Here is a 15,547-nt window from a genome sequence, read left to right as displayed (position 1 = left end):
AGTTCTGTTCTATGAAGTTTAAAATGTCATGGGACAGTTTTCCATCCTCAAGCCATCAACATGAAATGAGGTTCTTTTCCCTCACTTCATGAACGTACTACATTTATAACTTAGCTCTTCCTAGTATAATGACTGACGTATTTTCGTTTCCTACAGTTCATAGTATTCGTTGATAAGTTATTCTCCACCGTATGTTCTGTAACCGTTGGTGTGGAAGATACACTTCAGATTGAACACTGCATATGGAACCACGGGCCAGAGCGTCTATTCTCTGAAAGGTCAATAAAGAATTGGAAGAGGATACGTAGTCCTAAAGCTAAGATTATGATTCTGGCTTACAGCTAACTGGAAATAGGAAATGAGCAAAATAAATTCAGATACAACACAGAATACTCACTTTGCTTCTCGGCCAGCTAAGATCATTTGAAAGACACCCACACAGGCACCTCTCTTGCCTTCCCAGTATTCAGGATTACTGTCCAGTCTCTCCAGAACATCAAACGCTTTGGCTGAATAGTAAAACTGTCGCACCTGCACAGAAAGTGAAACATTATTCCTGACTATATGGCCATCTTTCAGAAGGGGATTAAACATTTTGAGCTCAGTTTTCTGAAATCAGCAGTAAGTCATAGAAGCAATGTGCATTTTCCTGTTTTTCCGCAGGCAGCAAGTGACACAAAACAGGCACACTTCAGTTCTATGTAAGGAAACAGGTGGTATTATAACATTACTAGTCTATGACTTTGAACATATTATACACAAACTGCGCTGTGAACTTTATTAGTTGGCAACGATCAGCACTGTTGCTTTGATCATATATATAGATAACACTAGCTTACAGAACTTCTTTTTTATGAGGTGCCCTATCTAGTGTTGTACTGACTATACCAAAGTCCTTGATAGAATATCAACTTCAAACTAGTGCAAACATTTGAAAACGGAACCAATTTTCCTCATGTAGAGATAGTCACAGATACATATTTGGTTGTCTTTTGGGTTTAACTTAGAGCTAAATTTTTTTCTGCACTGTTACAGTACAGTACAAAACAAGATTAAGCAGACTCTATAATCCAAAATGTTCCTGAGCAAAAGGAGTGAACACAGGAACTGTGCCTTTTGAAGTCAGTATAACTCATGTAGACCTTATCTACGACTGTGAGTGTTCTTCACTTGGGCAAGCCTGAATAGCAATGTTGTTTGTGGCCAGCATCTTCCCATGAGAGAGCTCAGAAGGTAGACTGAGCACAACCTCCCATCCTTTGGTGGCTGGAAGCCTACATCTGCTGAGAAAAAAGGACAGGCTGTGGGAGTTACATTTGGAAATTTTAGTCAGAGAAACACAGGTACTACAGAAGGAGTAATAATTCTCTTTTCTTCACATAAATGGTGATTTTAACCAGAGGTGACTGGCAAGCACTCAAATGGATGGGAATAAAGATAGTAAGTATAAACAGTATCAGGTGTGTCAGCTAAAAAGAAAAAATGAGTACCAATTTCTCCAAACTGGCATCTGATCTAGTTCCATTAAGCAGATATCGGTTTAATGTCCTCCTTCTACCTGACATAGAAGCAGGAAACGCTTCACCCCAAGTCAGGTACCGTTCACTATACGGATAAGATAGGCTATTGCATGAAAAGCAGCAAGAAATTAGCCAGAACTTCTGCATCCCAGCTTCCTCATGGAACAAATTCTATCAGCATAGCAATGGGGCATCTAGTTACACCTAGTCTCAGGACACTGTTGACCCTGCTCCACCTATGTTCATTCAGCATTCTGTTGAGTGAAGCCTAGTGTGACTGCCCTCAAGTTACAGTTATGGTGCTGTCTGTGGACCTCCAATAATAGAAAGACAAGTTGTAACACTATAGTTATCATTTTTGAAATTAAATTCCTTGGTCTTTGGAGCAGTCATTTATGGCCATACACAGACACATAATTAGGCTGAAAAATTTAGTCCTGTAAGTGCAGTTTTTAAGAGCTCTAGATAAATCCGAAGCGTGGAGCTGATTCTCCTCTAGAGTACAATAAGGTTTTGAGAAGAATTTAGGCAAAGCAATCAACTGATTTAAGTGAGACTTAAAATGGTCTAGTGAGAGATTTTACATAAGGTCTGATTGTCAACTTGCAGAAATTGCAGCTACAGGGAACACCAGAGGCATAGCCATTTGCTTGAGCAACAAGACTTCTAGGGTGAGATGGGGGATTGAATACTGGAAACATGTGTAAGAGATAATTTGCTCAGTTTTAGAAGAATGTTTTTGAGATCACAAGGTAGATTTTCTGACTTTCAGTTATGTGTCAGGATTTTGAGAACACGTTACTTTGTCAGATGAAGAAAACCAGCAAAATATGTTACAGATAGTAGGCAGATATTGCTGCTCTTTGGGGAGCTCGGCTGAACTGAGAATCATTGTGAGGTTTTCCAACAGGACTCAGTTTACTATCTTTCCTCTATGCTAGCAAGTTTGGTCACTGTATCTTCAATAAGCCTATGCTAACAGCTGCTAGCTCTTATTAGGCTCCACTGAGCCAGCTCCATGAGCTTTACACCTATTATCTGTGTTCTGCTCTTCTTCTCCTATCGCCTTCTTAAAACAGTGAACTACTATATTTGCACAATCACAAAATCACAATCTGTCTTTACATTCTATAATTTAAATTAAATCTAAACTAGTTGCTCCCCAAATAACTTCAGTCCACCTGCTGGCTCTGGCCAATACATTCTGAAAAGTGGGTGGCCTGTGCCTCACCATGACACTTTTCAAAAAGAACATCCTTTTCTCCTGTCCCTGAGCTGCCACTCTTCTAGATTCCAACACAGTACAATCATCCTTGTAGATGGCACAGAGGGTGCCGGATACAGCATCCTATTACTGTTGACTGAAATCATGCACAGCAGTACTCTGCATAGGACAACAAATATTTCTTTCTCCTATAGTGTCACTTACAATCCTCTCAACAAGTTTTCTTTATATATGCCTCTACAGTCATACTGTGGAGGAAGCTCTCGTGTTTTCTTTCCATGCTTTGTAGAACAGCAAAAGACTTGACTCATAGCTAAGTCTCACTGTCTATAGACACCATCTGAAGAATTAGATGTTAGGGATTTAGGCCGAATTGTAATCAGCTTCCCAAGATCTCTTGACTACTAACATAGCTTTTTATAAACTAGAATTTGGAGGTGCGCCAGCAGTGTACTAGCATGGAGCATCAAAACTAGTAAACACAATCTAGAAGCTTAGTACAAGCAAGGTAGCATATATTTTAACTTGTTCTAAAATGCCTAGAGCATCCCTACTAAAGTGGACATTGTGTTGTCTAGCCTGACTTTAAAAAATGTTAGACAGTTTAGTCTAACCTCATCTCTTTAAAAAAAAGTCCCCTAGCTTAGTCTAACCTCATCTCTTTAAAAGTCCCCTCAGAAAATGTTCAAAAGAAGAATTATTATGTGTTAGTAGGGATCCCGCTGTAGGCAGTTAAGCTCACCATTTTTTCTGAGTAGTTTTATTCTTAACGACTACACACACCCTGTATCTCTTTGCCCCACTTGGGCAGATGGAATAATAGATGTGGGAATTCTCTTTCCATTTCCTTACGATCAGCAAAGGACTATCTCCCATTGCCATTACCATCTTTAAGGAAAAAATAACACTGTCCCAGAAAAAAATGCCACTGTCCCAGAAAAAAATGCAGCATGAGGCTCCTTGCTGAATCTATGCTAGATTTTTTTTCCTAAGTTTCTTGTCATTTCTACCAACAGTGAATCCCTGCTAGGAGAAGAAACCGTTATTGTTATTGATAGCTCAAGCATCTGGTAATTTACCAGCATTTTAATCAGTGGGTTGTCTACCAAGAAGGCCTGTAGGTTAAAATACTGACTAATCCTTGCCAAGTCACCTACATTATTAGACATCCCACTGTTATAAAAGAAAGTTCACTAGAGATGACAATGATGTAAAGTATCAAAGAAATGGCTGTTGGTACAATCACTGAATTAACATGCCATACACCAAGTTCTAAAGAGAAGACTCACTTTGTAGCAATCATTTGCAATGAGCTGCAATAGGTTAAAGGACTCCCCTGAGGTCTCCATCTTCAGATAGAGCTTCCAGGCCAACTGTGGTTTCTTATTCATAATATCTGCAATAACAACAAAAAGCTGGGATTGTGAAAAGAATATGCTAGGCACAAAACTCAATGGCAGGTGGAATAAATGTTCCTAAATTTCTTTGCTTAATGTAAATGCATGCCTCACCCTGGGAGCATGAGGTTGAGAAGGGAAACTTGTCCTTATCTTCTGTCTTACTAGTGATAACAACCAATTCATCAGAGAATACCAATGTCAAGAGGTATAATCATGGCGTTTACATGTCAATTTATATTTCACAGATACAGCAATAAGCACAACTCTCATGATTTCAGATGTGATTACGGAAAGAATGGAAAGCATTAGAGAAGTTATTTTTTGCAGGATAATGAACTGTGACAATCCCTTTAGATGGTGAGATTTAGGATTATGTGTTCTTACACACAGAAAAAATTTAATTGGCAGAAAACTGAGGTCTTTAATACTTGGTGCCCACCTCAGTCTAAACACTCACTTCCCATGATTCATAAACTGAAAGGTGGGGGGGTGGGGTGGGGGTGGGAAGCAAAGCCCCTCTGAAAATAACAAAACTTGTCATTACGCATCTACTAGGAAAAATGTTTCCAAATTCCCAAGATTTTGTGCTGGTTTTAAATTTGCCTGTATGACTAGAATTTTTCATTGGCCTTTAACTTCAAACATCACTGCTACACACAATTAGAAATAAAAGAATCTGAATCTTCCATGTCAGCTAGTGGAAATTCTGCTAGGGTGTTTGAACACTATGAGTTCTAAAATTTGATTTTCTGGAAATAGGAACCCATTCTGTTCAATCTGAGGTTGATATTGGTAATTACAGACTCATTCAAGTACTGTGAGAAAAGAAAATGAAATTAAGTATTCCTTTATTTTTCAAGTCTTACCAGCTACTCACAGAGTAGCTGGCTGTTCACACATGGACCACTCTTGTGCTCTTTCCAAAGAGGGACTGTTTAGCTTATTGTAATTGTGCCCACTTTGCCAATAAATATCTTGCAGGTAGAATGGGTGGCAATCACCAAAAATAAACATGTAACACCAAATCACAGGATTTATGGTCACTTCTTATTTAGGAGGCAGCAAGACACCAAATCAGATTTTTCTTTCATCAGCTCCAGATACCATACACAGTGGCCAATAGCAAGGTCTTCATTTCCAAATACCAACCCATCTATTTAGACAAATGGAGTACTGTGCTAATTCAATGTTTTTTTACCTTCTCTTCAAGAAGAATTTGGTATAAATAGTACAATTATATTAAACAAAAAAATACTGTCTAGCATCCAGAAAAGATGCATCTCTGGTACTTTCTGCCCTTTGGAAATATTTCAGCATTGAATTGTTTACAATTCAATACATAATCATTCTCTGACATGAATGTATTATAATGCTTTGTATTTTCTACAGCAGCTTTTATCCAGAAGGCTCTAATAGCAATTTACATACTTGACACAAAAAGATAACTATATTCATCACTGAACAGTTGTTTCTGCAAAGAATTCTAGCAGCTGTTTCGGAATGAAAAATCAAAATTTTAAGACAGACACAGAAGAATACAGCAGCTCTACTGAAACTTCAACAGGAATTCAGAATGGCAAAAGGCACACTCAAGAACAACTAGCAACTCCTATGAAAGAGGTAGAAAATTTTTAATTGATAACATGGTGTTAATTCTACTTCTTGTATAATAAGTAGCACCTTCAAAGAGTTCTGCATCCCCAGATGTATGTCAAAGAACTATTATAGCATGGAGTCAAAGGGATGAACACTGTCCACAGACAAACCATGAATTTCCTTTGCAATGGGAGTTCTCCCATCAAAAAAAAAAAAAAAAAAAAAAAAAAAAAAAAATCACATAAAACATTCACATATAAAACACTCAAACACAAGAAGATACTGTAGCTTAACGAAAAAGGAAATAAACTGGCACATCCTAAAATAGAGTCATAGATAAGCATCCATAGGTGTGATGTGCCTGTCTGGAAAGATGTTAGAGATCTTGACCACATCTGCGATGCATCTGCGATAGGGCATAATGTCCCAAAACATACATATTTACATTCCAAGTGCAACTACTGAAAATTGTTTGAGAAGAGAACATTTTTGTATTAAGCCACTGTAAGGAAAACAAATTAGCCTAGGGAGTCTCAGACTTGAGTCATTAGAAAAGCCCACCTCTGTACTATTTTGCATGTGGCACTGTAGCTACAGTTGTTCCGCGGTGTACTCTGTACTCTGCAATGCTTTAAAAACTGGTTCAGAAAAACTAAATAAATTTGCTATAGGATATGAAACATAGCAAAAGTTTCATGGGTTCAAGGGAAGAATGGAAAAGTTTTTGGAAGAAAAAACATGCTGGAGATTATAAAGGACATCCCCCAGGCACAGGAGTTTGAACGACATGAAGAGTAATGTGGTAGGAAGAAAAATACCACATATGCTTGCCTGATTCTTCTCTTCCCTAGGCATCTGACAATGGCTACTCTTGGAGGTGGACAGACCCTTGGGCCTGACCCAGCATGGATGCTTCTGTTCTGTGTTTTATTCTGAATGTTTCGGAATTGTAACTCAGTCTTTTAAGACAGAAAATATTCAGACAAGCAACTGAGTAGACAGTTGAGAAGAAAAAGGTTCACTGGTTAGGACAAAGCTGCATTGACAGAACTATAACAGCATTGCACTGAAGCAGTAATTGCTTACTAAAGCCAGATGTATGAAAGGTGCAATAACCACCCATGCTATAACTAGTGCAATCAGCTTTTCACTTTCATAGTCCTGAATCAACCTACAACATTAAATTCAATTAGGAAAGTGGATTGCCAAGACTGATGCAATAGAGGAGGATCTGTATTCTGCAATGTTGAGTAAAGTGACTCACAGCAGCGAGCTAGCCAGCTAAGGTAAACAAAATCATTCTTTATCTTCTCACTCTGGATCAAAAGGAACACCTGCAGGAAGAAGGAAGATAAAAGATTATACATGCATGTACTTTTAAGCAAACAGAAGGCAGACCTGCCTCGTTTCAACATGCAGTTAGGGCTTAAGCCACACGAACAACTGCTTCATGAGAAAAGCTAAGGTATGTAAGTGCAGTGTAGGGGTATCCGTGTCGGGTAGGTGGGGGATTCAACCAGTGCCATGCTTATCAAGGGACTTCTGCAGCTTCAAAATGCCAAGCTGTGCGGAAGGTGTGGCCTGCTCTGAACAAGTGCCAGTGGGCGGCCATGCAACACAAACAGCACAAAGGAACACTGGGCCTGTGGGAAAAGCTATTTGGAATGTGTTTGTTTAGAACGCAATGCAAGCAATTACATTAGCATCTTCTTGAAATACCAGAAGTTTCACACATATATATATATACATGAGGCTTTCCTCCCCATACATGTCAGAGATCATTCCAGGTCAGCAATAAGTCATTTCTAACCATTTTAGTTTCAGTAAGGTTCTGAGGCAAAACATTTGTCTTTTGTAACTCACTGTACAAATACAGGTTTATTACATTCTACATCTAAAGGGATGCGTGGGGGGAAGTTATACATTTTAAAATGTACTCTGGCTTTGCTCACAGAAAAAAGCTGTTTATGCCTCTCTGCATGTCTATTTGTAACTATACTAGGATGCTACTGGCAAAACTCAAAATACCTTTATAGAAGCAGATGTATGTACTGGAACAGCAAGTTCCACAGATTACTGACATTTTTATTGGTTAGACATTGCTGATCCCCTGATTTTGGGGGGGGGGGGGGGGGGGGGGGGGGGGAAGAGGGAAGAAATAAAAAGAAAGCATTATCCCTGTTAAGTACCATTTTATCAAAGGTTTTATTTCATTATGTCCAGGTAGGTAAGCTTTTAAATAACTTAATAAGTGCTATATGTGGAGATATTTTACAAGTTTATGAGACACTGGGGAAGGGTGATCTTTATATGAAAGTGTCATCACAATCAAAGATCAGACATTAGGTCAGACTAATCAATTTAATTACATAATTCTGTTGTTTAAATACATCACCTACATAACACAAGTTTATATAGAATCATTTGTAAGAACATAAGAGGAAAAAATGTGGATTAATGGCAGTTTACACCTTTGTGTTTCTCTGTTGCCTGGCTGCAGCTAAAGCTTACTTATAGCATTATCATTTTTATGAAGTCTCAGGAATCAGCATAGCCTGCTAGCACAGTTTTAAAAGCTACTCACCTGAATTTTCATCAAGCTAACTAAATTATGGTAGGTGAATTGAAATATATATCCATTTTGCCTGACGGTCTTGGATATTTTTCTTAGAGAGATGCAATTTCAGGTCACAGAAATTAAAGAGGTGGCTGCTGGGGGGAAAAAAGCCCAAACAAAACAATGCCCTCCCCCCAAAACCCTAGGAAGGCTCTGTTGTGGAGGAACCTGAAGAGTTAAATAGTTAGAAAGACAGGAAAACCAAACAAACCCCACCCAAACCAAGCAAACCTATATGATTCACTTTAGACTACATGGTTGGGGTTTTTTTCTGGCTTGTCTTCTTTCTGGTCTTGTGGAAAATGTTGCTTCCATCTTCATAATAGCTATTTGCTTTTGCATATTTTAGTTGTAATTAAGTTTCTACAGCACATAGACACAAAAAATGCTGTGTGTAGAAGTTAATCTCTTCCAGCTGCATCTGGATGCTGCTGAATAAGATAGCAAGCACTTCCTCTTTTCTTCCCACATCTCCCAGAGGAAGAATTTTTATTTTTTTTAAACACAAATTTCTAGGGACACCTATTAGCTCTTAACTATTCAGTGTCTTCTACTTAGCATGCCCTAGTCAGTCTGAACAATAAGACTGCCTGGGATCCCAGACAAAGTGTAGGAAATCTGATTAAGAGGGCATTCTTTGATCAATTAGAGATAGCTGCAAGCACTCTTGTGATGCACCACAAGCAGCATGATTTCCCCATATACCTCACATTACAAGATTAGCAAGATAATCTTTTCTGAATAGTGTTCACTGAGAGTTTCAGTTCCTCTAAGGGGAAGAGGATGTTCCACACAACCTGCTTATTTTCAACTAATGTGAAGATCTGGAAGGAGAAAAGGAAGGAAAGAGGGGAGTATGTGGGAAATGTTTCCATTGTTGTTTTTGAAAGAAAGTAAATACATACCTCTTCAGCCTCACTAAAATTGCCCATGGCAGCTTTGGCTTGGGCGTAGTTGAAGTTAAAAGTGTCATCATTGTAGAAGTAACTCTGGAAAATAAGCCACACAGACAAAACCCAAATAAATGAAACACCCCCCCCCCCCCCCATGGTATTACAGTATAACAACATTAAAAATACACACACACACACACACACCCCCAAATCTGAGTCAGACTATATCAAGACAATGGGAAGGAAAAAGAAAAACCCACATTATGAACATACAGCATTTATAAACAGTGGGCAGAAAATTATGGACTGGCTTTCCATCCTACATTCGTGACTACAAACACAGCTGGAACATTCCACAGTGCTAACCATGAGAGATCTGGAGAATGCTCCAAGCTCAAAATTGCTGTGGCAGCTTTTGTGGGTATAATTTTCACTTTGGGCATGTGAAGACACGCTGTGCTGCCATGGTCTCTTTCACCTCCCAAGCACTTATTTCACCACTAGGGTGGTAAATAGGCAGTTGACTCCCTAATGGCTTAAGGAGATGAACAGTTTGTTTTTTCAAGACTTCTCAAGGTTCAACAACAGATCCTGTGGATCTGGTTATGTGACAGATGCTAGTCTGACACACTGGATCACATGATGGAGGTGGAGCCACAGTACTGGCTGTAGCTCAAGCCTTACTTACAGGCACCCTTCTCTATCTGAAGTGCAACACTAAGTTTTTCTCTCCCATAATATTAGACTGGATACACCTGGTTAATGACAGATGAGGTTGATCTAGCTGTATCTTTTCTGAAAAGCTGCAGGGGCCAAAGCAGGAAATATAACTCTAGATACAGGTTAGCCCGACGTTTAGGTTTGACCCAAATAGCTTAGATTTGATCATGGTCAGATGCCTAGACTGAAGTATAACTCAGATGACAAAAAGTCAGCTGGGTGTGTTCTGCATTCAGCACTGTCCCACACTGCTGCACCGGTAGACCTGGTAGAGGTAAAGTGGAACACAATATCACAGCTACAAGCATGGATGGGATTGAGGATCCCTGCCCAGGGGAGGTGCAGTGCTTATGAAAGAGTGTGGCAAGAAAGCAGGGTGGTTTATCCACTATAGTTACTGCAAGAAAAGCCTTCCGGGGTGCAAAATAGCAAGGTGTGTAGAGGAATAAATGTTTTTCCTTATATAACATCTACAAAAGAAACAGAACTTGTGTAGGGAGATCAAACTTTTGTTTTCTTCCCTCATTAGAGTAAGGAGGAGGTAAAAAGCATCATTGGGACTGTACAAAAGATATGGGAAGCAAGGGGCAAAACCCTTTTGCAGTGCTATCTTCTTTCATGATGTAGAGACACTTGAGGAACCTCTTCTCTTCCCTGTCACAGCCAGTCAACAAAGGGTACTGATCCAGCCCACCCACATACATCAAGCTAGTGCCTTGAGAGGAGAGGTGGGGGGTTGCCACCATTTGCCGGATGTCTAGGTTTCGCCCAAATAGTCTGTTAGGGTCCAAAAGCTGGCAGATATATTCAGCTATGTGAAAGCATGAGGATGAACCAATTGGGTCAATCTTAAACTCAGTTTGTGAAAACATTTCAGTACCCTTAGGGTGAACTAACTGGTTTCACCATATGAGAATTACAACACTTTACTGTATTCTTCCTCAGTGATAGTTTCGTGTGAATCAGCACAAGTCCCAGGTAAAGCAAAGCTGGTGAGCAAGATGCTAGTTTTACTGCATGAATAGTTTCTTCTGTTCCAATAGGCTCCACTGTATTTTTTAATTAAAACAGAAAAGAAACTCTGTCAGCAACCAAACTAAAAACCTGTGTCATTCTATCCTGGTTGTATTAGTGTTAGAGACCAGACCTGCTGCAAAAACAAAACAAGTAGAAATGAACTAGTGCTGCTGATAGTGCAACACTTTCACAGCAGCTAGGTGTTTTGTTTCCTCCTCCTCTTTTTTCTTTTTTTTTTTTTTTTTTTTTCTTTTAAACCACATTATATGTACTGGACTTCACTCCTTTGTGGTCTTTTTAGCAGTCTTCAATCTTTTCATAAAACTGACTGTGCTCTGAGTGATGTCCATTTTAACGAGACGCCTAGATACACAGTTGAACAATGAAGCATTCCTTGTGGCCAGAACTCTGCGGAGCCTGAATTAGCTTGTCTTGTCAGTTGATCCTCAGTGTTATAATGTCACCCCCAGGGCAGCTGGCAATACATTTATAATAAGGTGTCCTTTGAGACATTCTCATGCCTAAAGCAGTTTTAATCAATCATGGACAAAGGTGGTGTTTCCTGAGAGAATATCCTGCAAACGATCTTCACAAAGTGCACAGCTCCACTTAAAGAGCTGCACAGATTCTACTGAAGTTTATTCCTGTGAATGAAACACAAAGGTGACTGTAAAGCCACCTAAACTTTGCCTGTAACATGGTACAGGAAGAATTGTTTGCATTCCTGTGACCTGAAGAGAAGGGGAATGACCTAAGTAAATCCGAGCAGTGGCTAGTAGCAGCTAAAAAATGTTGAGAATGATCAACTACTTCAAAAGGACCATGCAAGGAAAGTGGTAGTATACTGAAAACTTTTGTCTTTAGTCCTTGCTAATTATCAACCGTATTATGTTCTCCAATTACCAGTATTTATGATTCCCTTCAAGAATTTAACAAATACATATTTTACTTAAGCTTGATCATTTTGCAACTTGCTAGATACAATCTATAAAACCTTCCAAACTTGCAACCTCAACCCTACTTTGAACTATGACAATGAATCCCATAAACCAACTGTGTTTTCAGAGGGACAAAATGCATTTTCTTGGAAAAGACACTGTGAATTTGCTGCAATTCCAGCAAGCTGTATCGTGTTTTCAGCCTCTCCTAATACAAATGGAGTTTTCACATCTAACTTGTTTATTCTAATCCTCATTTTGTATCATTTTATTTTCTTAACTTCCCTCTACAGCAAATGATATCTTCTAAATCTCTTAAGACAATATTTCAATTTCTAATTATGGTCTGATTCACATTTCTTTCTGCATTTGAGGGGGGTAGTGGCCAGTATTTCAAGTAAGAGTAGACCACTGTGCAATGAAAGGCATGAATCTTTTTTCATACTGAATTTTCTTTACTTGGCTTAATATTTTGTTTCGCCCTTATAAATGCATTCACATTACAACTGTGAAAACCGAGGGAATATTTTAAAAAAAAAAGTCTTATCTTTGCCTAAATATGGGTCACATCAAAACAGATATATGGCTACTGATGCCAAAGGCATGTATATGTGGACAAGTCCAGTTTGCAAGCTGAGATCCACTTACATATGTTATAATGTGCAACAGTAGTTCTGCATACTTCGATCAAAACAGCTACGATTTTAAGACAAAACATCCAAACAGTCAGATAACCCTTCCCCTCTCCTATGCACACATAATAAAATTGTTTCTCCCAAATCCAACAAGGTAAGAATGCTCCTTCTTCTGGCTGATAAATATAGCAGGATTGAAGGCTTGCATACCTGTACCTGTCACTATTTCTGCCTCCCTCCTGGCAGTTTTTAAACATTAGACCTATCCCTCACCGTATTTCCCTCTGCAGGGGCTCTTACTAACATCTTAGAAAATAACACCGACTATTCTGTGCTCTTCCTTTTCCCTTCATATTTTTTTTCCAACCCTTCCTACAACACTTTCCTTTATACCCTCACAGATGCAGAACTGTCTCGCCTAATCCCCTTCCCTGTAGGGCTTCTCTTGCCTCATGACTCTGACCTATCCTCTGATCACTCTATTGCTCACTTCCACCCTCTTAATTTCTGTTTAGTGCCTTGTTCATTTCTGGCTCTTTCCTTTACAAACACTAGCCTTACTTTCCAATATCAATGACAACTCCATTTGCCTCCCCAGATGCTACTCATTTGTAAGCTTTCCCATATACCTTGGAGGTGGTGAGTAATCGCATTTAACTTTAACCTTTTCAGGTTAGAACTAGTTTTTTAAAGAATTTTTTAAAGGAAATGGAAAGAGCTGGGCATTTCTATGGGATGACTCATTCCATTCTAAGATAAGTATAAGAAATTCATCGGATGAATTCTCCTCTGGAAATTACCACCTGCCTCTGCTGGCTATAGACTGAGACCAGATGATCAGTTATAACTAGAAATCTGACTTTTAGATGGCTCAAGTTAGGCAAAACAAATCTCACTCTTAGTTTCCAGCTCTCCTTTTCTTCAATTACACACACACACTCCAATTTGGAGTGGTGGTGGTGGTGGGGTGTCTCTTCATTCCACTACAGTGAAGCCATTCCAGTGCCTGCAGCCACTTGGGATTTCTTCAATAACCTCTTTCCAGAAGAAGTTTAAAAACACTACACCTTCATCATTTGTCACCCATCAGCTGCTTTTGGCGCCATTACAACCACACGTTTTTCTTTAGATCTCACCCTCCTTAGAACACTGCTCATCTCATGTATCTCCCTAATAATTTCTTTTTAGATTCTCATTCCTCTTCCTACCAAATATAGAGTTCTTACAACTCTAGTTTCAAATCACTGGAACAAGACTACAATCACTTCACCCTATAATCACACTCCAGCCTCTCTCTTTTTCCTCACATCTGACTTGTAACTGGATATCTGTAAGTTGTACCCATTTTATCCATTGAATACTGGTGATCTGATAATGCTGCATTATGGTAACTGCAAACACCTTCTCTTACTTTGAAAAATGCAACATTGCCTGCAGGATACCACTCAGCTTACTTCTGCAAAAATAATATTCTTCGCTTATTGCTTTGGTAATACTGCCCTATCTTAGCCCTTCACAGTGACTGCTTTCCCTGTAAAATACAAGCGTTATTACTTTCAGAGTCCTTCATGTCCTATCTTCCTTACACACTCTTGTTCATTAAAATGATGCTCCCAGTTATTAACCAGTGACACTAATCTCCATCACTCATTTGATAAATCTTAAGAAAACATTTGGGTTTTTTCCTCCATGCTGCCCACTCCATAAATATCCACAAATTTTTTCATTGTCTTCCTTTAATTATCTTCCTCATCTTTTGTGATGCCACCAGAAAGCCTGATAATGGTTAAATTGCAAGTGTGATGAGACCATCATGTCCACCATGCTGCACAATGCTATCTTATAAACTGCTGCTTTACTTTTTGATCCATTTGCTGTACTGACCAGTTATGTCCCACTGTCATTCCTGTGTTTTGTTGTTACTATTGTGTTTCTATATCTTTTTCTGTTTACATACTGTCTCACACAGTACAGTCTAATTCCATAAGCAGTGATTACATGCATTAGAGTACTACTACCAATACTAAATAATAATACTAACCTTGACTGAGTTGAGGTAAATCAGGACATTGGCAAACTGTCTAAGAAGAAAGAAGCAGGAGGACATGCACTGTCTCCCTGGAATGGTATCTAAAATTCAAAAGAGAAATGCAGATTTGTAGTATTTAACAATCACATGGTAATGGAAATCACTGCCTAGATTGCTGGCAACTATGAAAGCAACTAACTTCTAAAAATAGCGTAACTTGCCTTTTCAGGCAAAGGACCACACTAGAGGTTAGAAAAACTATTAGATCATCTTGTCAACTTTCTCTGCAGCATACAGTAACTATTGCAAGACTGTCTTCAGCAGCAAATTCTACGGAGACAAATTGTTTAAGTAACAGGCCTTTTCCATGACACAATTTATGTTACATAATTTTACCATGAATTATTCTTACTCTTAGGAATTGACACTTGATACAAAGCCTGAGTTCGTTATTCTAACCTCATTAGCCTTTTTTTTCTTTAAAATTCTGCTTTTCAATTATTCTGGACAAAGAAGCTCTACATATTTTAATTTTAGTTCCAGTAAGAGAGTAAACTTGATACATGAAAATATATATTGTTATAAAAAAATTAATACATTCACAGAAAAAATAGTTAGTGAGAAAATACAATATGAAAATTAATTTCCATGCATTTGGGATTACCACATTGCTCACAAGTGGTAAAGCCATAAATAAGCTAGGCATATCAGTTTAAATGAGCATCAGTAAACTTTGCTGCTGTCTATGTCATCATAAATTTTGCTGCCATCATACTATGCTGTCACCTACTCTGAAATTGCAAGCTGGGTTACTGAAAAACTATTTCAAAGGTTTTTGAGAGATTCTGAAGTAAGCTTACTAGGACTAATTTCTGTTAGACACAACCAGCAGAGATTGGTCAGAGATGGATGAACCCAAGTAGCAGCTGGGAAAGCATAAACACCAGTGATGTCAAA

General features: G+C 38.7%; 1 protein-coding gene across 4 annotated transcripts in view; it reads right to left on the bottom strand.

Annotated features, from left to right (window-relative positions):
* The window catches only part of IFT56 (intraflagellar transport 56), a 53,915-nt gene that overhangs the window by 6,320 nt on the left and 32,048 nt on the right, over positions 1-15,547 (bottom strand). For all 4 annotated transcript variants that reach the window (XM_049792210.1, XM_049792205.1, XM_049792209.1 and 1 more), the window contains exons 13-17: positions 14,603-14,691; positions 9,264-9,347; positions 7,006-7,075; positions 4,035-4,141; positions 398-531 (exon numbers count right to left, since the gene is read on the bottom strand). In XM_049792210.1, the coding sequence (XP_049648167.1) occupies positions 398-531; positions 4,035-4,141; positions 7,006-7,075; positions 9,264-9,347; positions 14,603-14,691 (484 nt within the window). The remainder of the gene's footprint in view (positions 1-397; positions 532-4,034; positions 4,142-7,005; positions 7,076-9,263; positions 9,348-14,602; positions 14,692-15,547) is intronic.

This window comes from Accipiter gentilis, chromosome 34 (genome assembly GCF_929443795.1).
Source record: "Accipiter gentilis chromosome 34, bAccGen1.1, whole genome shotgun sequence".
NCBI lineage: Eukaryota > Metazoa > Chordata > Aves > Accipitriformes > Accipitridae > Astur > Astur gentilis.
The sequence above is the reverse complement of the archived record's forward strand: the minus strand, read 5'-3'. Positions and strand labels throughout refer to the sequence as shown.